The sequence below is a fragment of the Uranotaenia lowii genome, chromosome 2 (assembly GCF_029784155.1).
Source record: "Uranotaenia lowii strain MFRU-FL chromosome 2, ASM2978415v1, whole genome shotgun sequence".
Lineage (NCBI taxonomy): Eukaryota > Metazoa > Arthropoda > Insecta > Diptera > Culicidae > Uranotaenia > Uranotaenia lowii.
The window spans coordinates 390,031,815-390,056,492 of record NC_073692.1 but is presented as its reverse complement, the minus strand read 5'-3'; the positions used below and the strand labels follow the sequence as shown (position 1 = coordinate 390,056,492).

General features: G+C 35.8%; 1 protein-coding gene across 3 annotated transcripts in view; it reads left to right on the top strand.

The window, feature by feature from the left end:
- The window catches only part of LOC129741865 (neuroligin-4, X-linked-like), an 862,824-nt gene that overhangs the window by 757,673 nt on the left and 80,473 nt on the right, over positions 1-24,678 (top strand). For all 3 annotated transcript variants that reach the window (XM_055733675.1, XM_055733676.1, XM_055733677.1), the window contains 3 exons: positions 4,104-4,242; positions 4,373-4,655; positions 24,495-24,641. In XM_055733675.1, coding sequence (XP_055589650.1) covers positions 4,104-4,242; positions 4,373-4,655; positions 24,495-24,641 — 569 coding nt within the window. The remainder of the gene's footprint in view (positions 1-4,103; positions 4,243-4,372; positions 4,656-24,494; positions 24,642-24,678) is intronic.

Below are 24,678 nucleotides of genomic sequence, written 5' to 3'. Positions count from 1 at the left end.
ACCTATCAGGTTGTTCAAGTTTTTCCACATTTCTCTCTGATTAGATTTTTGAAAAAGGCTGTGGTAGTAGTTTTTTTTTGCCTCAGCCTTAGCTCGATTGAGATTTTTAGATACTTGAAACAAAGTGTCTTTAAGTTCTTCATTGGCAGGGTGTTTTTTACAACGCAAAAGAGCTTTATCTTTGCTTCGCATCAGCTTCCACACGTCGAACGACATCCACGGACAATAGCCCTTGATTTTAGCTTCAACAACTATTGTTTTTGAGTATCTTTTTTTCAGTTGACTGTAAATTGTGCTCAGTTTCTCTAGCTTTTCAGCCGGACTATTCGCTTGTAGATTATTGAACTCTGTCCGGAAAGCTTCATTAATCTGATCATGCTTTACTACGATTTTTTCTAGTTTTCGGTTAACTATTTTCTTTTTGAGGTTAATTGTAGTCATCACCAGGCTATGGTCACTTATATCGAGTGAAACTGTTTCGTTTAATGCTTGTTCAATCATCGAATCTGAGCAGACAACGTGGTCGAGAATGTTGCTGCTTGCTGGACGGGTTATGAATGTGTTGGAAACTTTACATCCGTAACAACTTAAAAGGTCTACGTAACTATCGACTATCGGGCAGCCCGTTTTGTTTATTGGAATGTTGACGTCGCCTAACATCAAAAACTGGGAGTTCGGCTTCAAGGTTGCGAGTACTGAGTCAAGTTTGTCGAAGAAAAACTCTATGTTTTGAGAAGGGGGTCGGTAGACTGCATGGATGTCAATTGGTGAGCCACCTGGCTCAAGACGCAAATGTATGTAGTGGAAGCCATCAACATGCAAATTTTCAATCTCGGAGACAACGAGAGACTCTTTTACGAGAACAGCGAGTCCTCCACTGCTTGAATCTGGACGACAAGAGAGGAAATTGCGATATCCATTAACAGTTACTAAGTGCTTTCTTTCTTCTTTCAACCATGTTTCCCCCAGCACCAATACATCAACTGATGTAGGGAATAGCTCTAAGTACATTTTGATAGCATCCAGTTTGTTTGGATCATTAAGGCCTCTTACATTGAGTTGAAGAAATCTCAGGAAGTAACTATTATTTTTATTCCGGTTGTTTTTACATAAAGAATCAAAGGAATCATGTAATATATTTTTATTATTATTATTATCCATTATCTTTTCAAAATACAGGTATTAGCAAAAAAAAAACGTATTGATCAATTTTTACATATCAGCCAATCCAGTGTTGAAGCGTTTCGGCAGAGACATTTCTGGCAGTGTGATGTTGGATGTTTCCATGTCGAGCGAGTGATTCAGTGAACGTTTTTGGGTGGATCTGGCAAGCGTGCGAATATCGTTTCGGTTTCCTATTTGCTCTATTTTTGCCCCTTCATGACGTTTAAACAAGATTTTTCCATCTCGCCCCGGCCAAACAAACTTTATTCCCAGCTCCTCCTGCATGTTTTTGGTTTCCGACAGCAGTTCTTTTCCAAACGTAGTTAACTCATCACGAATTGTCACTTTATTCGACATTCCAGCAAAAACCTTATCAATCTGCGATGCATACAGAACTCCGTGTTCTCGCTTTTTCTGAAAAAGTAGCTCCTTGGTTGCAGCACACTCGAAGGTAACAAGGAGCGGTGCGGTTCTAGATGTTGAATTTTTGCTCAGCAGCCGTCTCGTCTCAGTGACGTCACCGTCTTTCAGCTGACAACCTACTGCAGCTGCTAGTTTATTTACCATCTCCGTTGAATTCTCCTGGGCGCTGGACGGTAGTCCTAATACGATGGCGTTTTTCTCCAACGCAGACCTGTTCGCTTTATCCAGTTCTTGTTCTAATCTCTCTACTTTGCTTGACAAATCGTAGTGCTTCTGTTGCCAGACACCGACCGTGTTCTTCAGCTTCTCATTATCGTACTGCATTTCTTTGATTGCCTTTCCAAAAGTTTTAAAATTTCCTCTGAGCTCTTCGAACTTGCTCGATAGGAATTCTTGGGACTCTTCAATGTGCTTGTTAGTTTCCATCAAACTGTCGACTCGAACTTCGCTGCGAACTGAGGATTGATCCTCTTTAATCCCTCGAACGTACTCCGTTAGCTTTCGAATATCATCACTTACAGAATCAGCACGGTTTACTGCCTGAGTGACACGGGTAAACATGTCAATGCACTCAGTCGAGCAGAAAAAGGGATTTTTCTTAGTCTTCAGGATGCTATTTCCATATATTTTCTTGCATCCAAAGTGCACCGATCGATGACAGTGCACGCACTCAATCACTTTCGTTAAATCTTGCACCAAACTCTCGCAAATGAAACAGAATATATTTTTCTCATCTTCCATTATGAATATTTTAACACGTTGAGCAAAAACTTTTGAACGGCAGTGTAGATCTCGTGAAAACAAAACACTCGGTTGTGTCAGATACCGGGAACGGTTACAGAAAGTGAGCTGCGATTTTGTGATAGACCGGTGACAGAATATCGTCTGTTTTTGTTTATTTAGGTAAAAGAAGAACGGAGAAAGAAATTTTCCCGTTTTATACTTCACCGAAATCCGGTAAAAGTGGTTCCTGCGGAAGATCCAGTGATAGTTCCTGATGTGGGTAAGCGACTACAATTCCTGCCAACCAAGATGGGTCCAGCCAGCAAAGCACCAGGTGAGTATTTCAGTGTTTTCGAGAACTTTTAAGACAGAGCGTAAAGCAAAACAACAGAGCCAATTCAACAAGCAGACTGGAGGATGATATTTGCTCCCAAAACCACTGGAACAGCTCCATTACCGACTTTTTTAAAGAAATCGAACATAATTTTGATTGTCAGTAGAATCCTCTAGTTCAGGAGGCAGCTCGATCGGGAATTTTTGCATCTTTTCACTTGTTGTTTCTCTTCTAATATTGTTGTATTTTTTTTTTTTTTCAAAACGTCATGCATGAGGCCGGTTATTGGCACTAAGATTTACTCACATAGCTTACGCAAGGCTTATTTGACATTTGAATGTCGCAGTGCCTATTGACATTTGTGAATATTATTAACAGCTAATGGACACTGAAACGCTGAAATGCAGCCCATATTTAGCTTAAAGTGGTGCTTAATGGTTTACTGGGTAGTTCTCAATACTGAAAATGTTGGGTAACTCTGGCCTAAAATAATAAAATTAATAAGTTTGTTTTACATTTTGACTTAAAATTCCATAATAAAGGGTCCAAAATTCTTGATTTAATATAAATTAAGCAAAACAGTACGAACCCTTTCTGAATGAAAGCTTGTGACCCGTTGATTTTTTTCCCGGACCAGCTTCCGCGATGACATCGTCAAGCATGATTTCGTCACAAGCACTGCTGCTTCTATTAAGTCTGTTTTATTTTTCAGAAGACATGCTTTCGAGGAGCTCCAAGACTTTATTTTGCTTGGTAACGAGATTGTAAAGATAGAAACGGGAATGGTGCGAGGTTTCATTCGTCTCCCGGGGGCCAGACCTTGGCACCAGAGCTGTAAGATGTCCTGCCAGGGTTTCTCTGTCCTGTCTCTCTCATACAAAGTCACTGTTTAGATAGAAAAGTGTCTGCGCGAGACATTGCGTGCCCGATCCCGTGAAAACGGCGGGTGTCCTTCACCGTCGTCGTTGTCGAAAGAAATCATTTTCTTCCCGTCACTCGTGTCCAATTTTGTAACGCTGCCGACAGGATAAGGAAATCTTCCGCTTTACTCAGCCGGATGATGAAGGTTTTGTTCATTTTATGGAGTGACTTTCATATTTTATGATTGAGAATGTCTGCTGGAGCTGTTGGATTTATTTCTATCAATATGACACCTTGAACGATCCAATTTATGTTTAATCGGGTTGGAATGAGAATTTTAAAATGACGATGCAACAAGAAATATTTGATAAAAGCTCGATATGTCGATGATGCTGAACCAAAACACCAAACCTTAACCTTCCATTTTGTAAAACCGAAAATGTCAAAGACATTCTCGAAAGCTTTTCATTTTACGCAATTTGATTGATGTTAATTTGAACTGGCTCGCTAAACGAGCAGCAGCCCCTGAAAAGTGTTGACCAATCGATGTTTAATCTAACTGCACATTTCCGCTATTTTCTAATTCGTTCCCTCGCAGAGACTCGACAATGGAAGCTTTGAGCGACGGACACACGGTGGCGCCACTGATCAAGGTGGCCTATCTTCATGCCCGTCGAGGGGCCAAAACCTACATGTTTCATTTTGGCTACCAGAGCAAAGAGAGCGAATATCCGCAGGTAAGTTCCGAGTAGTGGCCAAGTCCAGTCAGAATGGAACTGATTCAATTCCGCCAATAATCGAATGATGAATCCGATTAATCTTCTTTATTTTTCTCTGCTGCTGTCTGTATGACTCTCAACAAAACAGCGATTGGGCAGCGTTCGGGGCGAGGATTTGCCGTACATTTTGGGCCTAACGCTGGTCCAGGGAGCCCCATTCTTCCCCCAGAACTTTTCCCGACAGGACATGGGAGTCAACGAGGCGGTGCTGAATTTCGTTACCAATTTTTGCAAAACCGGCGATCCCAACGAGGCGGGCCACCAAGCGCCGTTGCTGCATCCGGACTATGGGACGGCCAAAGAGCGAACCCGATTTCGGGGCATCATGTGGGACACCTTCGAGACCACCACCCAGCAGTATTTGAGCATATGTGAGTACCGAAAAGGGTTTAAATCGTTGAAGTACTGTTGCAAATTGAAAACGTTTGAATATTTTTGAACATTTAGAAAAATTTGGTCTCGTGAGACGGTACGTTTTCTAGTCTTTATGGATTATGACTTTATGACTTAATGACTCTCACGAAGAAGAAAGACGAGAGTTGTTCCAATTATTTCAGCCGATCAAATTCAATCATCAAAGTATAGTTGATGTTTTCGAATTGAATCAAAAATAAAATAGATTCAACTGTATACGGCTTATTTATCTTATCTTATCTTTATGTCATCAACTATTAATATTATAGATAAAACTATAATGGTATGATTGATTCAACTATAAATATGATACATTCAACAACAATTGTATAATCGAATTCAGACATTCAACTATAAATTTAAAAGGTTCAACTACAAACTGATAATTGACGCTCTGCAATCAGTTATAAATATAATAGATTCAACTATAATAGTATATTGATTTAACTGTAGAAATGATCGATTGAATTTCCATCGAATGATAGATTCTATAATTCTTAAAGATTTAACTACAAACTGCTGATTGACCTTCTGCAATCAATCATAAATTTATTTGATTCAACTATAATAGGATAATTGATTTAACTGTAAAGATGACAGATTGAACTTAAATTTGATGATATATTCTACGGATTTAGCTATAAATATAATAAATCCAACCAGCGGTTGATGTTTTCATCTTTAAGAATCTTTCGGCGGGGGATTTCTTATCCTATTTTCGATCCTTTAGGTCTATCCCCGCCGGGTGCAACAGCTTTTTTTGGATTCTTTCTAATCCTGCTGCTGAGATCTGTGCAGCTTCCGGCATGGAAGCAGTAGAACCAAAATAAAACAATTTGTTGGGCAAGGCCAGCAACAGCAGTCAAGTAAAGGTTTGCGAAAGCTTCGATAGCAGAATTCAGGATCATGGGGGTGACAAAAAATCACTCAGGCAACACCGAAACGATGGCCATTTTCAAGTTGCTGACATGATATTTAATCAACAAAATATTTGTATTGCTTGATGGAAACAGCTATCAAAACAATTAAACATGTGAGAAAGTTCTCCAGTGCTCCAATAATACTTTTAGAACTCCACAAGCCTGACTCATGAGTTTTGAAATCCTGGTTTATTTCCTAAATACTTACTTTGCAATTTCTGAGTTTCGAACTTAGAGCTCCAAATCATGAAAGCAGCATTTGTAGTTAAACGTTATACGCCGAGAATGTTTGGAGCCGAAAAGAATGTCAGTGAGAGTCTCAAAAATCGAGATGTCAAATTTTTAGAAGAGAAATATTGTTTTGTAATGTTCTTCAGCATCTACACCAAATTCCAGAATAATCAATATTCATTTTCCAATTATAACCAACATCCTGAATAGCGAAAATGAAACGAAGTTCAGCATGTACAGCATATTTTTAAGGAATTTAATTTTTTTCGCAGCAAAAAAATTAACTTCATAATTCTTCAATCTGAAAATGGAAAATCGCTTCGAAAAGATAAAACAACCTTAGAGTTAGGTATGTTTATTTTTTTTAAAGTCATTTTTATAAGTATTTAATTTCCTAATTGAAGGATAAATTTCACAATGACTATCACCGACTGGAAGTGAATCGTTATCTTGCGCAACTCTCCGCTTTTCTCCCAAATCTTCCACCATTGAGGTGAAAGGTAGGTACTTTTCCGGATACAGAAATGGCAGAAAAGTGCATTGTTTCACGAGCTGGATATTTGTAACACCTTCTTCCTGGCTGGCTGTCTAACATTGTGCGGTGATGACAGAGAACATTCCAGAATCAAACAAAAAAATCATCAGAGCGTGCAGAGAAAATACTGGAAAAGAAAACTCCCCGACACATACCGTGTTGCACAAAAAAACGCTAGTGGATAGCAACCGGTATGAAAATATCTCTGAAAGTGAGGAAAATTTGAAGAAAAAGTAAAAATCCAACGTCAGATGATGATCTAACATTTCATCAGATGAGTTTACAGTTTTTCCTAGAAGTAAGATGGTGTGTCATGGTAGAATGAAACACAATTCCAACAAAAGACTCAATTTTAAGATTAATATCTTTCTCATTCTCAGTTCTTTTTTAACATTTCTTAGTTTATTTTAAACACCTGTTCGGGTACTTTTTCCAAACAAAAAATGAGTGGTTTTGAATCAGTCTTTTAAAAGAAGCACGTGTGGTTGGGCGCACCTGCAGCCGGTAGTTAGCGAAAAAGTTTCATTCGTCGTCGGTGAGTTTGAGCAACGGATTCTACGTGGATTTTTCATCATGCCACCAGAAAGCGCTGAAGCGGTGCTAATTAATGTCACGAAAATATTCCCCAGCAACCGGAACCTACAGAACACCGACAGTAGCCGGAGTGATAAACGGTTCTAGTTGAGGTTTCGAATAAACGATATGAATGATTTGGTTGGAATTTATTTAAAAAAAAAAGATTATTATTGTAATCTTTGTCCGAATATAAAGGGTATGGTCAAAATTTGGTCAAGGGAAAAAGCGTGTAAATCGATGAAATCGTTTACTTAAAAATTCGAATTGAATTTCTTTTTCAAGTTTAATTAGTATAAAATTCAGGAAAAATATTCAGTTAGGCTTCCGCTTTTCCAAATCCGAATTGCCGGGCCGCTTAACCCCTGCCATCATTTTTGAATAGCCACCTTGTCCACCTTCTTCGCCGCAGAAAGCCAGTTTGCCTTGAACTGCTGCTCGTCCTTAGCAGTTTTTTTGGGCTTCCTTAGGTTCCGCTTGACAATAGTCCAGTTATTCTCAATTGGGCAGAGCTCTGGCGTGTTGGGAGGGTTCTTGTCTTTGGCAACCACCTGCACGTTGTTGGCGCCGTACCACTCCATGGCCTTTTTACCGTAATGGCAAGATGCCAAATCCGGCCAAAACAGTACGGAACAACCGTGTTTCTCAGGAAAGGCAGCAGACGTTTATTCAAAAACTCTTTCACGTAAATCGTAAATTTCTTGGTTGACAGTCCCAGAAGCTATGAAAAAGCTGCTTTCAAGCCACAGGTACAGATGGCTTGCCAACCAGCCTTTCCCCTTCCTTTTGCCGTATAACACTCCTGTCCCGGAAGCTGCTTGTAGTCGGCTTTGACGTAGGTTTCGTCGTCTATTACCACGCAGTCAAACTTCGTCAGCATCGTCGTGTACAGCCTCCGGGATCGCGCTTTTTCCGTCGTATTTTGTTTATCATCGCAATTTGGAGTCTATAGTCCGGCTCGTTTTTTGGCTCGATGCACGGTTTTAGACGATACACCCAGCTTATTTGCGGCATCTCGGGGAGAGAGGTTACAGTTTCGCTTGAAACAACCGGCAACTCTCTCTGTCGTATTAGCGGCTTCCGGTTTTCGATTTTCCCCGATCCAGACTTCCTGGCTGTCGACAAAAGTTTCCCAAACACGTAAATTACATTTGTAACGGTTGATTTGGCAACATTTAGCGATTTTGCCAGCTTTGCGTGCGAGTAACTCGGATTTTCGCGATGCGCGATCAAAATTTTGATACGCTGCTCTTCTTCCTTGGACGGCATTTTGACAACTGAAGAGTAAATTCCAAAATCAAAATTGGAGCAACATTCTACACACACACCTTCAAAATGAGGGGTGTTCAGGTTTTTTAAATGCAAAATTGAAAGAAATACGTCAAGTTGATATTGACCAAGTTTTGACCGTTTCCCCCTTTATTTTTTTTACAATGTTGGCACATCTTACTAGGTAGTTTATAGAAACAATCTTGATAAGCATTGCAAAAGTTTAGTTTCAAGAGATGATTCTTAAACTGTGAATTAAATTGAATTCATGTTTATTTACAGGGTCCGGCAATTGAACTGCTACAAAACTTTAGGAGTGATTATTACGAAGCATACAAAACCGAGTTAGATGACACCTTGTCACCTTAATAACATTATGTCTAAGATGTCAGTGGATTTTTCTGTTAATTTTGTAATCGAATGTTTTTTTTTGTAAAAATAGTCCTCGAACCTTAACGTGGTGCTTTGATTGCCTAGTTCCAGGCTGTGAAACGGTAGAAAGACATATTTCGTTAGTTGTCCAATGAGTGAATGTATTTTTTTTAATTATGGCTCGCATTTGGAAAAACCTAAAGATCAGAAGTACCCAATTATAGTATGGTGGGGATCGTCAAGCTACAGTGGCGACAGATCATCAAGATGCACCCTGAGAGAATTTCTTGGTGTAGTAACACTAAATTGGCGATAGATTTTGTTACACCGGATCAAAAACGCCGTCGGATCTTGGAAGATAATTTTTTGGCCCAGCCTTACAAAATCCTAAGATTTCAAGATCTCTCGTTTGAACAGAAGCAAGAGTGGGTAGAAAGGGCGAAGGCGTAGCTTACGCGGTCCGCGCATGAAAAATTTGGAGAATATTGTGTTTTCTGCCGACGAATTCGTGAAAAAAACAGAACTACAGATTTTGCTTGCCAGAAAGATCACGAACCTATGCAAACGTATTGAAGGCCACAAGACGACAGAAATCTGTCTTATTAAAGGTCTGGGCTGGAATCGCTCGTACTTTCCTGGTGAAGATCAACCGAACACACTGAAGAGGTGTAGATCAATCAATTTGCGTATCGAAAATAGTTCTACGGCATGTCCTCGAACTGGGGACACGTCCTAATTTTGGTTTTGGTTGGTGATTTTTCAGTAGAACTTCGCATTGGCTTACGAAGGAAAGAGGTCCCAATTTTTGTGTGCGATTTTTTTCAAGGGTTAATTTCAAGTACGGAGTGATCGGGGAGTTCGCTTGACCTGAACCCTATGAACTTGGCTGTCTAGGGTATTCAGAAGCCCGAAGTCTACTCTAAAAACCATGACGGGTTGGAAGTTTTGAAGCACCATCTAGTTGAATCCTGGGGTAAAATACCACAAAAACCACAAAAACCACCTGCGGGATTTTTTAGAATATGTACCTTGAGCATCTGCAGCAAGTGGTTAAGCTCAAGGACAAAAAAAAACGAAAGGTGCCAATGGATTTTGAAAATATGAACTGTTTTGATGTAAATCGTATTAAATTTGAAAGAAAAGGTTTTTATCAAAATATTTGTTAGTTCCAATGTAGACCTTCAATTGCCGGACCCTGTATTAACTTAAGAAATATCTCAATATAAAAACGTAAATTCATCTCCCAAAACAAAAACTTTGACCTTTTGGTAAAAAATCCATCCGTTGGTTTTCCTAAATATTCAACCGGGGTCGATACTGAAGGATCTCAGAATACCGAAACCTGGTTTTGGAAGAAGTTTTTTGAACTTATTTTTTAACAAAGATTTTTGGGATAGTAACATTTGAGTAACATATGCTAGCCATATTTTGAGGATATATAAAAGCGCTTAGACATTTTAATAGTTATTCAACAGGTTACTATTAATATTTCATATAAGAATCATATTTTGTAGTTTGAATCTAAATTACTTTGAAACGCATCAGCCACAAATTATGCATGAAACTTTCCATTCATAAAATGCCGACATTATGTAAACATGAATTTCGATGAAAAATATGATACATTTCGGGTAGATTGAACGATAACACAGAGAACATGATTTTTTGCCAGTGATTTTTAAATTTTTTTAAAAGAATTTTGTGTAATGAATTCTAATCTTTTGTCGGATTATGTGTTTGGCATTTAGTTTTGGTATTATTATATTAATTTTATTTTTCCAGAAAATCCAATTTTTAATTATACTCTCTATTCATCCAAGGATTAATATTTTTGTCACTTATTCTAGTTGCAGCGATCCAATCAATGGTTAAAAACAAAGAAATTTTCCTTCCTTTGACATTTTATTTAAATTACATTTATTATATTTGAAAATTTTTGTCTACAAATATGCGTGGAACTGTTTAATATTTTGCTATCTTTCCTTATTCACTTATTTTTAGGGTTTATATTTTTAATCTCAAAAACAACAAAATAAATTCTCACACTATGGAGCAATTCTATAAAATGTGGTGGCTTTGGTATTTTGGACAATTGAGAATTGAAAAAAACAATTATAAAAAATCTATGTTAACTTATTTTAGATAATTTTATACGAAAATGTTTTAAAAACAGCTGATAGAGTAAGAACACGTGTGTCGTGTGTCGTGTGTCACGTGAGTTGACCCTTTTTTCGATTGAAAGCCTATTAGCTAAGCTGAGCTTAGAATAGTTGACTAATCATATCCACCTTAAATCATTAAACTTAAAATGCTTAGATATGATCATTTATTTTAAACTTCAGATATATTTTTAATTAAAGCAAATTATTGGACTAACAGATAATTAGATGAAAAATATTATCAACACAATTCACAAACTCAAAAGAAAAATGCGCAAAATGATTGATTTATCATGAGAAAAAAAATTTTTGACAAGCTAGCTACAACTTTGCTGAATTAATGCTCATTAATGGGTAAAAATAACCCATTTGCATGATGTTTTACAGCAGGAATATTTTGTTGTTAGAACGACTTCTTATTCTGCCAAAAAACCAGGATTTAAGTGAAATTGTTTGGCGGACCCCTTAATATTTGTACCTCGTCGGATAAATGTATTCTTGACAAATCCAAATAAAAAGAAACTGCAAAGCTGTTAAAATTAAGAGTAATTAAAAAAATTTGTTGGGACTTTTTTCATTCGGATAAAATTACAGACAATCTGGAAAACAAATCTACTTAATTTTAAACCTCAATAAAAAAATAAATTACCTTAACAACAAATCTCATACTATTGAAATCGGTCAACATTTGCGTCCACAGGAACGACAAAAAACTCCAAGCTAGATTTCCCCGAAATGGGTGCTTTGTGAAAAGTTTTGAAGGTTTAATGTAATGACTGGAAAATCGGAATTTGAGGGTATTAATCCAAAGCTTCTTGAGATCAAAGTTGCCAAAAAAAACGGGTTTTTGAGAAAAAATCTGACTTTTTGTGATTTTAGCCAAAATTCTGTGATGGTTTTCTGTAATGCTATTTTTTTCAAATTCATTGAAAATTCATGATAAATAGTGTCTTATTTACATTTAAGTTGGATTCAATAAATTAAAACTACCATTCTTATCATACATTTTGAGTTCAAATTAAAAAAATATAAATTTTATATAGGATAAAAAGAAGTATTTTGGAAAACCATTCTTTATTGGCATTTGGCATTGGCATTTCAGTCTTTAGGAAGCAAATTACAGAATTTAATAATTTGCCCAACGTATCGGCCTTTGATCTTAGCCTTCTTCAAGGGATAATTTGTATTATGTTCCTGAGAATATACTGTGTGAAGAGAATTTCTGTTGGATTTTTAACTATTTCAATGAATTTTCACAATCGTAGAGGTCGTTATTATATAAAAACTGTTGAATTTTATGTTGACACAATTCTCGAAGCTTACTTGTAAAAATGGTGTCAAGTAGCTTCGAGAAATGTTTCCACAATTCAACAGTTTTTATTTAATAACGACCTCTACGATTGTGAAAATTCATTGATATAGGTTAAAATCCGACAGAAATTCTCTTCACACAGTATACACTTAGGAACATATACAGTATAATGCAAATTATCCCTTGAAGAAGGCTTAGATCAAAGGCCGAAACGTCGAACAAATTGTAAAATTCTATAATTTGCTTCCTAAAGGCTGAAATTCCCATTTGAAAATTTAAAAAAAACTAAACAATATCAGTCGTAAAAAATACCAATGAAATCCATTCAAAATTTAAAAATTCTCTGAAATTTGAAATTTTTTTAAAATTTTGTGTTCTGTGACACAGATTCTGTGATGAAAATATGCTCAAAATTTTGTGATGCTACAGATTTTTTTGTGATTTCGGCAACCTTGCTTGAGATGCCTTACAGCCTTTTATTTATTACGAAATAAATTAAATTAATTAATTATTAAATGAAATGTTGAAATTGATTATTTTTACTAAGCTTCCTTGGAAAAAATGAAAAATACATTATCATCATTGAAATGAAATAAAACAGAACACTCTACATACCATCATGTATTAAAAAATTTGAAGAAAAAAATTCTATCATCGACAACGATGAATTAGATTTTTCTGTAGACAAATATGGTTTTGGAATATTTTTCTGAATCATTTTTTGAACACACCTTTTAAACAAACTTTGAGCTCCTCAAACTCAGCTGGGATATGGCAAAATTTGCTATAAAGCGTCACTGTCATTCAAGCAATAAGTGGCTGAAGCACTTTCCAAATTGACAAATTCATTGCCAGTGCAACATTTTGTGTCTGAATGATTTCGCACAAAGTTTACTTTTCAGTTTAATGAAGAGCAAAAAACACGAATGGGGTTATAAAATGAAACTAGAAGAAAAACGCTACCCAAACTGACGGGACAACTTCTTTCAAGAATGAAGTGAATGAATTCACAACTATTCCATTTCGTTCAGTAGTTGGCGTTGTGGCGCTGCATTTCCATTTCATGATTTTTATTGTTCCTTTTCGAAGGAAGAGCAAGAACAGCTTTTTTCAAACAGCTAGTAGAATGTCAAGAGAGATTGGCCTGGCTTCATCCCGCCCAAATACAAGACAGACACCCATACATCTTCATCACGAACACTAGCTAAGAGGGGCTCTGAAGTTGTTCCCTTTAAGTTGGATTTTCGAGTGTCCAATTGTGGCTTCTCTTTGGGACACCCTCGATTTATTATGTGATAAAAGTTCGGATTAAGTTGCAACTAGCAATCTTAAGGTTGTTTTTGTTTGAAGAAAATGGTCACACTTTGAAAAAAAAAACGATGTCTTCAAATGAACTTTAGCAAAATATAACATTTGACGATGATACGCTAAAAGAAAGTAGAATTGACAGGCTAATATTACTACTTGAGTAGAACAACGTTTCCAGATTATGTGAAATTTGGTAATTTATTTGAGAGCTTTTTTAAATATCTAACAGATGATAAAATCTCATCAAAATAATGAGCATCTCAAACCTTCTTCTTTTTTTTTTGGAGAAAAAATATTCACAAAACAATGCAGAGCATAAAATATAAAAGGAATAATCTCCGGCTTTCTAAAATTCTCTTTGAAATGAAAGATATGCTGATATCATTTTCTTCAACTGACCGAAAGAATTTCTCTAATTTAAAGGGATTGCAAAAATTGTATCTTTGAAGGCCAGCTTGTCTAGCATCAGAAACTTCAATAAGACGAGCATCCGCACTTCATCAAATCAAGAATGGGATTTCTTAGAAAAAAAGAAAAATCCAACCCAAAGATATGAATCCGTCTTTCCCGGACAAATCAGCTCGTATTTCTTCTGACTCGCATTCCGCCCTTCAAAGGGACCACATTTTATTGCAGTTGCTCGAGTGTTTTGATAAGAATCTCATAACTAAATTGAATTTATTTCACTCACTCATCAGTCCCACCCACTCAGTCATGTGAGAAGCTTGGCCCTTCAGAGTTTTTTTTATTCAGCCCTTCTCTCGGAAGTGTCTTGATTCGCTGGCTGGGCAATCGTTGAGGAATCGTTCCGTCTTTTTGCAATGGCTCGATGCTTCCGCTTCCGGTTTAATCTTGGTGTGCGGTTGGAGAAAAAGGCTCTGCTTTTCCGTTGCCTTCTGGTGGTCATTTTCTGTTCCAAGTGCTTGGTTACCATTTTAATCCGAAGGGCGTGTTGAAATTTCTTGAGAATATTTCACAATATATATTTTTTTAAATTTCGACTAGATGCGAAAATTTCGAAAAAAAAACCTTGAAACGCCGCGAAACTTCTAAAAAAATCGAATTGCAACCGAACTTCTGTTGATAGTAAACTGCTGTCATTTTTGAAGACTATCTGTCATCAAAAAAATGCTTCTTATCTTGCCAATTCCTAAAATAAGCTTTTTGAACCCTGAAATTATGATAAGGAAAAGAAACTAACTTATGGTGCTAGCGTAAAGTAGCCAGATTGCCCGGTTTTATCCGGGTTTGCCTGGATATTTGTAACTAAATTTAAGAACAGTCTGGCCCGACCCGGTTGCCCGGATTTCATTGAAAATGCCCGGATTTTACCAGGATTTATTCACTTTATTTGGCAAACAAAAAAAACAACAAATACCTCCTAAACAAAACTTTTTGAGCAAGTTTCATAAAAATTATCATGAAAGGTTTTTTGAAAGCCAAAAATACGGTTTTATTATTATTAAGTTTTATTCATCGAACATTTTGTTTTAATGAATTATCTACACTAAGGATCTTTACAAAACAATTAGATAACACGAAACAATGAAGACTGGCGTACTCGGTTGATGAATCGGCTAGATGGCTCCCCCAATTGATGTAGATGCTCAGCAATCTGGAACGTACGCATCATTGCACTCACTGGTTCATTATGTCCGTAAGATGTTCGGTGGGTTCGATTCGATAGCAAAGAATGATGACATAAAGTCCTCGAAGGAGCATTAAAGTTGATCATTCCTAGCAGGTTTGGCGACTGAATTTCTCCATTCAGTATTTTTGCGATGAATGATGCCTGTTGAGTTTTTCGGCGGCGTTCCAATGTTTCTAATCCCAGAAGCTGGCACCGGTCGGAATATGCGGGAAGGTTTTCAGGATTACGCCAGGGTAGATGTCGTAGAGCGAATCTAACAAAACGCTTTTGTACACGCTCGATTCGCAAAATCCAACATAACTGATAGGGAGCCCAAACAATTGCAGCATGTTCTGTAACTGACCGGACAAGTGCGCAGTAGAGTGACTTCAAGCACAATGGGTCTCTGAACTCTCGTGCTACTTTGGAGATGAAGCCAAGCTGACGATTCGCCTTTCTTATAACTGAAGTTCGTTGACTATCGAACGTAAGCTGAGCATCGAGGATAACTCCAAGGTCGTCAACTTCAAATACCCTGTCAAGGCGCTGGTTATCGATGTTATAATCATATAAAATTGGCGTTTTCTTTCTATGGAATGTTATAACGGAGCACTTGGAGACGCTGACTGATAGCTTATTAAGTCTACACCATTCACCAAAGTGATCTAGTAAAGATTGAAGGTGTGCACAATCAACAGTGGATTCAACTGGAACGAATAGTTTCAGATCATCAGCATATCCTATTTTGGTTCCAATTTCCAAGCTAAGGATCAAGTCGTTGAAAAACAGAACAAACAGTAAAGGTCCCAAATTGCTCCCTTGCGGCACGCCAGATCGGTTAGTAAATGGAAATGATATGCTATCACCAAATTTAATCCTAATACACCGCTCAGTGAGGAATGATTTCAACCAAGAGATCATGTTGTCATGAATACCGACCTTAGCTAGCTTAGCGAGTAAGATTCCGTGATCAATCGTATCGAATGCCGCTTTGATATCGGTGTATATAGCATCGACCTGTTTTTTTCTTTCCATTTGGTTCAGACAAAACGAAGTGTACTCTAAAAGATTGGTACTCACCGATCTGCCAGGCATAAACCCATGCTGTTCAGCGGCAATATAATGTGAGGAAGCGCGTAAGAGGGCTTGACTTACAACAATTTCAAAAAGCTTGGATCCTGCCGATAAACTCGTAATGCCTCGATATTGCTTCACATTTCGTCGTTCGCCATTTTTGAAGACAGGAAACATGAAGGAATTTTTCCAATAATCCTGGAATTTACGTTGTTGAAATGATCGGTTATAGATGTGGGCTAGCGGCAACGAGAGAGCTTCGATGCATCGACTGTAAATAACAGCCGGAATTCCATCAGGTCCAGGAGCAAAAGAGCTTTTCAGTTTCCTTGCGGCATTTTCGATGAGCCTTTGATCTATCTCGAAGGTGTTGAAATCTATAGAATCCGCCGGGACGTGAAACGTGGCATCAGAGCACTCAGTTTCGGAAGAGGCAGTGTCCAGGAAGACCGCCCGAAAATGCTCAGCAAATAAATTGCAACACGTGTCTGGAGAATCAGCAACAGCATCGTTGTAAAAGACTGAGGTAGGTAGGGAGCACGATTTTCGTTTCGAATTTACGAAAGTCCAGAAACTTCGAGGGTTCTTACGTAAACCAGATTGTACTCGCAGAACGTGGTGTTTGTACAGTAATGCATTCAGTCTGCGGTAGGCTGTGCTTGCTGCTTTAAACTGTTGTTGAGAGTCTACCGTTCGATTTTTCCGAAGCCTTCGTAAACATGCATTTTTTTCGCGTCGAAGTTGTCGCAAACTGGGCGTGCTCCAAACAGGTGTAACAGGACGTTTAAATCTGGGAACATGCGAATTCAACCAAGAACCAATCAAATTGCAGAAAGTTTCAGTCATAACGTCTACTGATGCGTTGCCGAAAAATGCGTTGTTCAAAATCTATCGATGAGTTTTGATGAAAAAAATTTTGTTTTTTTTTGGTTATGCGAATCATATGAATTTATGGGTGAATATGAATTATGCATGAATATATGGATGAATTTTAGCGTTTTTGAAAAAAGATATGTATCTCTTATTTCTTTGTTTAGTGTGTTTATTTGAAAGGGTGGCGTAATCCTAATTGGACGGTAGAGTGCCCCAAATGACCCGACATTTGAAAAAGTTATGCGATGTAGGCTTAAATTTATCCTAGACCTAGTTAAAGGTCTCATGCTAAATTTGGGCCAGATTGGATCACGAGAAAGAGTCGCTCACCGAGCCTAAAGTTTAAATGGGATTTTGAGACATTTTGTTTGGGAGAAACATGGAAATCCAGTTATTCATGAATAACTTTGGTCCCCTGGTGGATTTCATTTGAAAAACGATTTTCGTAAAGCCTAAACTATGACAAATATTTTATTCGAAGACTGCATTTCGAATCGATTTAAGAGTTATTCAGCTTCAAATTATTGCATTTTTTTAAGGGTGATATTCATCACTGTTAATGAGAGAGACTGCTTGGAACATTTTGACGCAGCATTAACAGTGATGAATATCACCCTATAAAAATTTATCCTATTTTTGAAGTCTACTAACTTTTTTATCATAAGTCGAATTGAAATGCAGTCTCCTGATGAAATATTTGTCAAAGTTTAGGCTTTACGAAAAACCGTTTCAAAAGAAAAAGGGGTCCAAAGTTATTCATGAAAAACTGGATTTTCATGATCCTCCCGAACAAAATGTCTCAAAATTCCATACAAACTTAAGGCTCGGTAAGCGACTCTTTTTCGTGATCCAATCTGGCCAAAATTTGGCATGAGACCTAGTACTAGGCCTAGGATCAATTTAAGCCTGCAGCGCATAACATTTCACAAGCCTGAAATTTCCTATACAAATTTGGGGCAGTCTATTGGACAGCCTTTAGTTTTGTCTGGATGGATAATTTTGGAAGTTTAAAATGAAATTCTGCTAGCTTTGTCTAAAAATGTGTAAAAAAGACTAAGATTTCTTTTTTTTCACATATGAAAAAACAAAGGGTTATCTGCGCATAAAACAGATTCGAGTAACACACTTTAAAAGTCAAAGTAAAGCAAATCTTAAAATATTTTTCGAAAAGGTTAACTTTTAAGTTAAACAAAGGTGTGAAGGAAAAAATTTTGAAATTTAAAATTTTCAGAAGAAGTTTTTTTGATGCATTTTTCTTTGAACTCTTTTTCAACGTCGGCATAGCAGATAACGACTGTTAAATTTTCATAAAAACTTAATTATTCACTTTAAAATTTGATGTAGACTTTAATGAGATCAATATTCTACATGTTTTTATTCCCAGAAATATCTTAAAATTGCAAAAGATAAGAATAATTTGAGCTGAAATCGATCCTTTGGGTTTAGTTATCTTTGATAATTAAATCTTATGATCAAAACTTATTGATATAAAAGGTTTCCACCACTGAAAACATTATAAATTATTGATTTAAGACAAAAAAATATTTTTTTTCCCACATGAATTTTAAGTTTCGTCAAATACACGGTTTCGCCATATTCCTTTTTTTTTCGACCGTGATCAAATCTACTGTATTTTGATAATAATTTTTTGTTTCATATTCAGAATTGAAGTACTAAAACTAAAATTTTGTGCAGAATTCAAACAAAACAAAGCTTCAAAATAACGATTCAAAATTCAAAACCCAGAATTAAAGACAATATTGGAAATTAATTTTTTTTCTTACGATTCACAAGTTGGATTAAAAATAAATAATATAAATAATACGGCCTACTTAAAAAGTAAAGTTCCAAAATTGAAATTATAATAAAATGATTCAAGGATCTGATTTTTAATTCATCCAAAAGATTAAAACAAAGACATTGATTTTAAATGGAAAATATTTGCTGATGAAGGAGCATTTTAGCTTCAGAAATGCCCCATACTTTGGTGGTGTATTTCTTTAAATTATGATTATTACAGTTTTTCAAGAGTCAAACTTCAGATTAAAATTTAAAATTTCATACAAGATTACTGGAATTAGATTGGAATTGCAAAACACTAATCCTTAACTTTTAATTTTGGAAATTGATTTATTTTCATCGATGGTAGAGATCTAAAATTTGTTTGAGAGCTTGGAATATTTAGCTTATTTGATTTTAAATGGTCAGATTTGTTTTATTAGAAACTGAAAGCTTTCTTTAAAAAAAACTGATTCTCTGCTGAAATCAAGCATGTTAAATCTTCAGGACTTATAGCAAATTAAAATATTCAACCATCAGAGAAAGAATCTTCCCTTTTTTGTAAATTGTAATCTTATTTTGATCGTCACTTGGATATATTCTTATTTAATTTTTGGCATTTTCGGCGAGTTAGAGATTCAAAGTAGATGATGGTTGCATTATACAGACTAAGTTTTTCCATAAGTTTGGAATCACCCCCTCAAAAGTATGCAAATTTTGTCCGGCTATATTTCAGTCATCTTAAGACATATTGAAATTCTTTTGATTTCATTCGAAAGATGAAGAGCAAAACCTTTTTTGTGTGTTTTTGTAAAAAAGCATATGTTAAGTTGAAACGACTTAAACTTTGCTTAAAGTTGGTAAATTTCCAAAAAATCGTAAAATTTAAATCCGATCATCTCAGGGTTGGGTGAACCAAAATTATGTTGCAATCGAATTATTTCTTCATACTTATTAAAACCCATATTTAAAATTTGTGCAAGAATGAACATTGTATTTAAAATATTTAAGTTTAAAAAGATAAAATTTCTGCCAAAGAAATTGGCCAAAAGTTAGGGATCAGTCTTTCAAGTAAAATATTCGAAGTAGTAAAGAGAATTTACTTGATCTTAAAAGGTGTTAAATAGGTGTTAACAAGAAAGTCCGAAATTTTTCTCGCCACCGGCGGAAATTAGTTTCAAATCTCCCTAGGCTTGAGACATTTTATTTTACGACAATTTATACATGTATGCAATTCACGAATCAAATTTTATTTTTAATTGTAAATTTCTATTTGTAATTCAATCAACTTTTTACATTAAGGCTCTTAAATTGACAAACAAATACCCTACCTCAAGGCTTCAATAAATTAAAAGTTCTGAGAAAAACTTTTAAAGGTTTTCGATTTGTGTACTTTTCCCCATTTCTAATGAACTTTTTAATAAAATTGAATTTTAATATTTTTTTAAAGCAAAATCCAATCATTTGAACCAATTTTGTTAAATGAATTCTATTTTTTTTACTGTATTCGGTTATGTCAGAAATACTTGAAATGATATCATTCCAAATTTTAATAAACTGTAGAATTTAACTTTTTAGATCATGCATCATCATCCTTGGAATTATATTCCTTAATTGAATTAAATGATTTTTTTCCTGTTACCGTAGATTTTCTACTTCATCAGTTATCAATGATTGATTTCACTTAAAACTGATACTTTTTAAAACTTATAAAACATATCACCCAAACGCAAGGTGGTAGGCGAAAATTGATAATAGATTAAGTTCAGGACGATTAAATCTACCAAATCAAGCATTCAATCAAAGGCATCAAAATGCTGTTCCGTTAAGATATCAATGAAATTCTTTTTTTTAATTTTTTTATCAATAAATAAACGAGTCTATTAAAAAAATCCTTCTTAAATATTGAGAAACAAATCTTTTTAAGTTTCAAAATTTTTTTAAATTTAAAAATAAATTTACAGAATTTTTAACTTAAATTTTATGAAACATTTGATGAAAATGTTGATCAATTTTACTTGTAATATTTATTATTTTTTTAGTTTGTGTGCAAATTATAAGTAAGAAAATGGTTTAGAAATCAATTTCCTATTTTCTTGTGTCTTTTTGGTATGGTTATTATTTTTGGCTTAATTTATATACCAACCCCCCTCCCCTCCCCCACATGGACGGGTCCTTCGCACGAGCCTGCAATCAACAACGTATTGGTAATTTGCGAAGTTATACACCCTTATTCTTGTTTACGGCGTATCTGTCGTTCGTTCGAACGGATACTTTCGATCGAATTCGAAAAAGCTATTCTTGTTTTCGTTCGAATGCGATACGTTCGATGTTGGTGTTACCAGATGAATTTCGAAATTTCTAAGCAGCCCTGCTGTATCAAAATGACATTTCTCGTGTGCCAACAAAAGTGAACAACCTGCCTGATAAGTGATATTGTGAAATTTTTAATATTGAACCGGCAAACAGGAACCTCGTAAACGGCCCAGGGACCATGGAAAAAACCCAATCATGCTCGAGCGGATCAGGCCAACGAAGAAAACCTCCAGCAGCAGCATCAGCAAGCTATTTTGTGTGATTTCCAGAAGTTCGACAAATCGGAGCCGATACCAGCCGGCGGGGGTGATGCTATCGCTGCTGCTGCTAGAAAGTTGCCCCGTCGTAGGAGATCGAGCTCTCATAGAAAAAAAATCAACAAAAATTTAAATAAAAATGAGTTTGTATTCCAGAAAATTTTGTTATTTTTGAATTACAAATATCATTATGTAACATTGATCTCGACAAAATTGAATTTTTTAATCACCTTTCGACTCTACAACCGGTCTTATTCATAGGTTTCCGTGTCAGTTGGCTCAATTAGGCCTGGATCTATTTTTATGTTTAGTTTAAATATCACATTTTTCTCATTTCTTCTCAAATTTGCTCAAAATATGTTATTTTGAACCACTTTTGTCATTTATAATCTGCATTAAATTCCACCAATTGTTTTAAACGGTCATCATTCGCAGCATTAAACTCGCGTTTGTCAGTCCAAAGAAAAAATACTTTCGATCGAAAACGAGAATGCAGTTTTTTGTTCGTACGAACGATGTTCGAAAGATCGAACGGTTCTCATTCGTTCGAACGAAAATAAGAATGCAAAATTGCAAAACTTTCGAACGAATGCCATTCGATCGAAAACAAGAATAAGGGTGATAATGAAGGCCAAGAGTTGAACTTGCTTTTTGTATATTTCGTTAAAAAATTATATGAGACTAACTTTTTGTGAACTTAAACTAAAATATAATCATTTTCTGATAATGTTAACCAAAAAGTGAAACCGTCAAATATTCAAATAAATTCTAATTTATTTTGACATTAACTTTCTTTTCTAACAAGTAATGGCAGATTAGTTTGGATTATTTGAAAACTGATGAACTGCATTTACTTTTGAGATGGTTATTGTTAATAAGGAATCTTTTAATCATATCATTAAAATATCATTAAAAACGGCAGTGTGCGTATTTCGAAAGTAACGATTCAATACAATAACTAATATTTCATGTAAAAAAAAACTTGAACATAAGCAATCGAATAGCACAACAAAAAATTCCTAAAATGCTATAATTACTAAAGCTCAAATGTCATAAAAAATGAGGTATGTGGCAGTTCTTCCAACGGCCCTTCAATTGCTTATTTTTTTCACAGGTCATGTAAATGTTATTTGAATGTCTTGTTCCAATTTTTGCAGCTTAGAACATGTAAACGTACAATTTTTTTTTATCTGTGTTTTACCTCATAAGGAGAAAAATAGTAATATGTATGGTTTCTTCCCGACTTTAAAGAATAAGTACCAAATTTATCGATTTTTCGTTAACAATTTCAAGACTTGGGCTAAGTTGGTAGGGCGCTCATCTTTGAATCAAATGGTTCAAGTTGAATGGTCTAAACTTCAAGTTTACTGAATCAACTGCATTATTAATATGACGTCCGAATAATAGAAACACAAAAAAAAAATTATTTTATGAATTTTTCAAATTCAGTATTTTTAACATACTCTGAGTGTCTTAATTTTGATTTTTATATTTTGGTAATCTGAGATTGCTCAATAATATTGAAGTCAACGAGACAATTTATTTTTTGGAAAATATTTGATAAAGTTGACACGTTCCTTTCTGAAAGGGCCAGTGAAAGATATTGTTTTATTTCCTGAACAGGGTGTGGCTGCCAATGCTGCTTCCCTGCTAGCGACCAGCTTCAAAATGCTGACGGTGAAGATTTTTCAATTATGGAAAGGGTTTCCTAGAAAATAAGGTCACTTGACATTACTGGATATTTTGCCTCAGCAAGGGATCCCGTGGTAAATTTTTTTTACCACTCCTGGTTTAGCTATTCGTGGTTGGTTATGAAAAAACATACATATCAAAATATTACAAAGATATAACGTTGACTTTCCTGCAGGATCATGAGTAGACGAAGTGCTGACGGTATCAACTGAACGCCATGGACAGTTTGTTAATTTTAAAACAAAAGTGAATGGTTGTTTTTTTAACTTGCCTTTTTAATGGATAGACAATTTTATTGTTTGATCTATAAAAATCTGTAAAAAAGCTCGCTAGATTGAACGGTTTTAACCAGGGTTGCCCGGATATTTAATACACAATTCGGAAGAAGCATAGCCCAACCCGGTTAGCCAGATTTCATCGTAAAAAGTTTGAATTTTTCCCGGATTTATTCGATTCAATTGTCAAAATCAAACAACAAAAATTGTGTTGTAATGTTTTCAGTAAGTTTTATAAAAATAATCATGAGTGTTTTGTTTTTTTTTTAAATCACGATTTAAAATTTGCTGAGAAAGTTTCTTAAAAATTTCAATTTGCAGATTTTTTTTTAAATATCTGGTAAGGAATTCCTGAGTTTTCACAAAATTTGCCTGGATATTGCCCGGATTTTTGTTCGAAAATTTTGAACCGAATGCCCAGATTTTGACAGGTTTTAATATAAAATAGCCCGGATTTTTCCGTCTCGGAGAAAAGAACCTTATCTGTAGAGCTTCAGCTACAGATTTGAACCGCTTTGGATTTGAACATATGGTCCAGAAAATTTAAATAAAGCGAAAATTGGGTATCCCCATTCATCTTATCCAATAAGCATATTTCTTTTTTTTTGCAGAAGTATGAAAGAGATTTCCCATACATTCTCCAGAAATTTACGAGCGCTGAGTTACGAAACTCGCTGATTCCCGTGAATAAAGGAAAGCACCTCTAACGAAAATCTTCTGCGATCCTCCCACGAAATGGAGAAGTGTTGAAAAAACTTTTACAAAGCATTCACCCACACACTCTAATGCACACACATTTACCCAGCCAAACTTACGAGCTAAAGAGTTTTTGGCTTCTACTTCGGAAAATCCTTTATGGAAAAATACGAAACGTGTTGAAAACTTTTTCTTCCCATTAAATGATTTACTGCACTCACATTCACGCTTCTTTGAGGATCACCATTTGTGAGGATGCGAGCTGCAGCGCAGCGGTAAATAGTGGAATTTTTGTCGAAAAAAAACCCTCTCTCGTTTTGGAGTTTCACGAGGCCAACGTTTTCTAAATGCAATTTTACTGACCCAACTCTGAGCTTATGCCGTTTAAGGTTGTGGCGTTTCATACAGATTTAACAACGAAAATAAGAATAACTAAGAAGAAAAAATCGGCTGCATTTCACCACCAAAAGCTTCCTTTTCGCTTTTTTAATGTTTCCCTTTTTTTTTTCTTCCATTTTTCTGCAGCAACGAAACCGAAAATGCGTAGCCACTATCGGGGTCACAAGATGGCACTCTGGCTGAATCTGATTCCGCAACTGCACCGCCCCGGGGATTCGGAGGTTTCGATGCGACATCATCACTTCCGGGAACGGGAGCCGCACTTTTATGCCGGTAAGTATTGGAGCAAGAGTTCGAAGGTTGAAAGCAA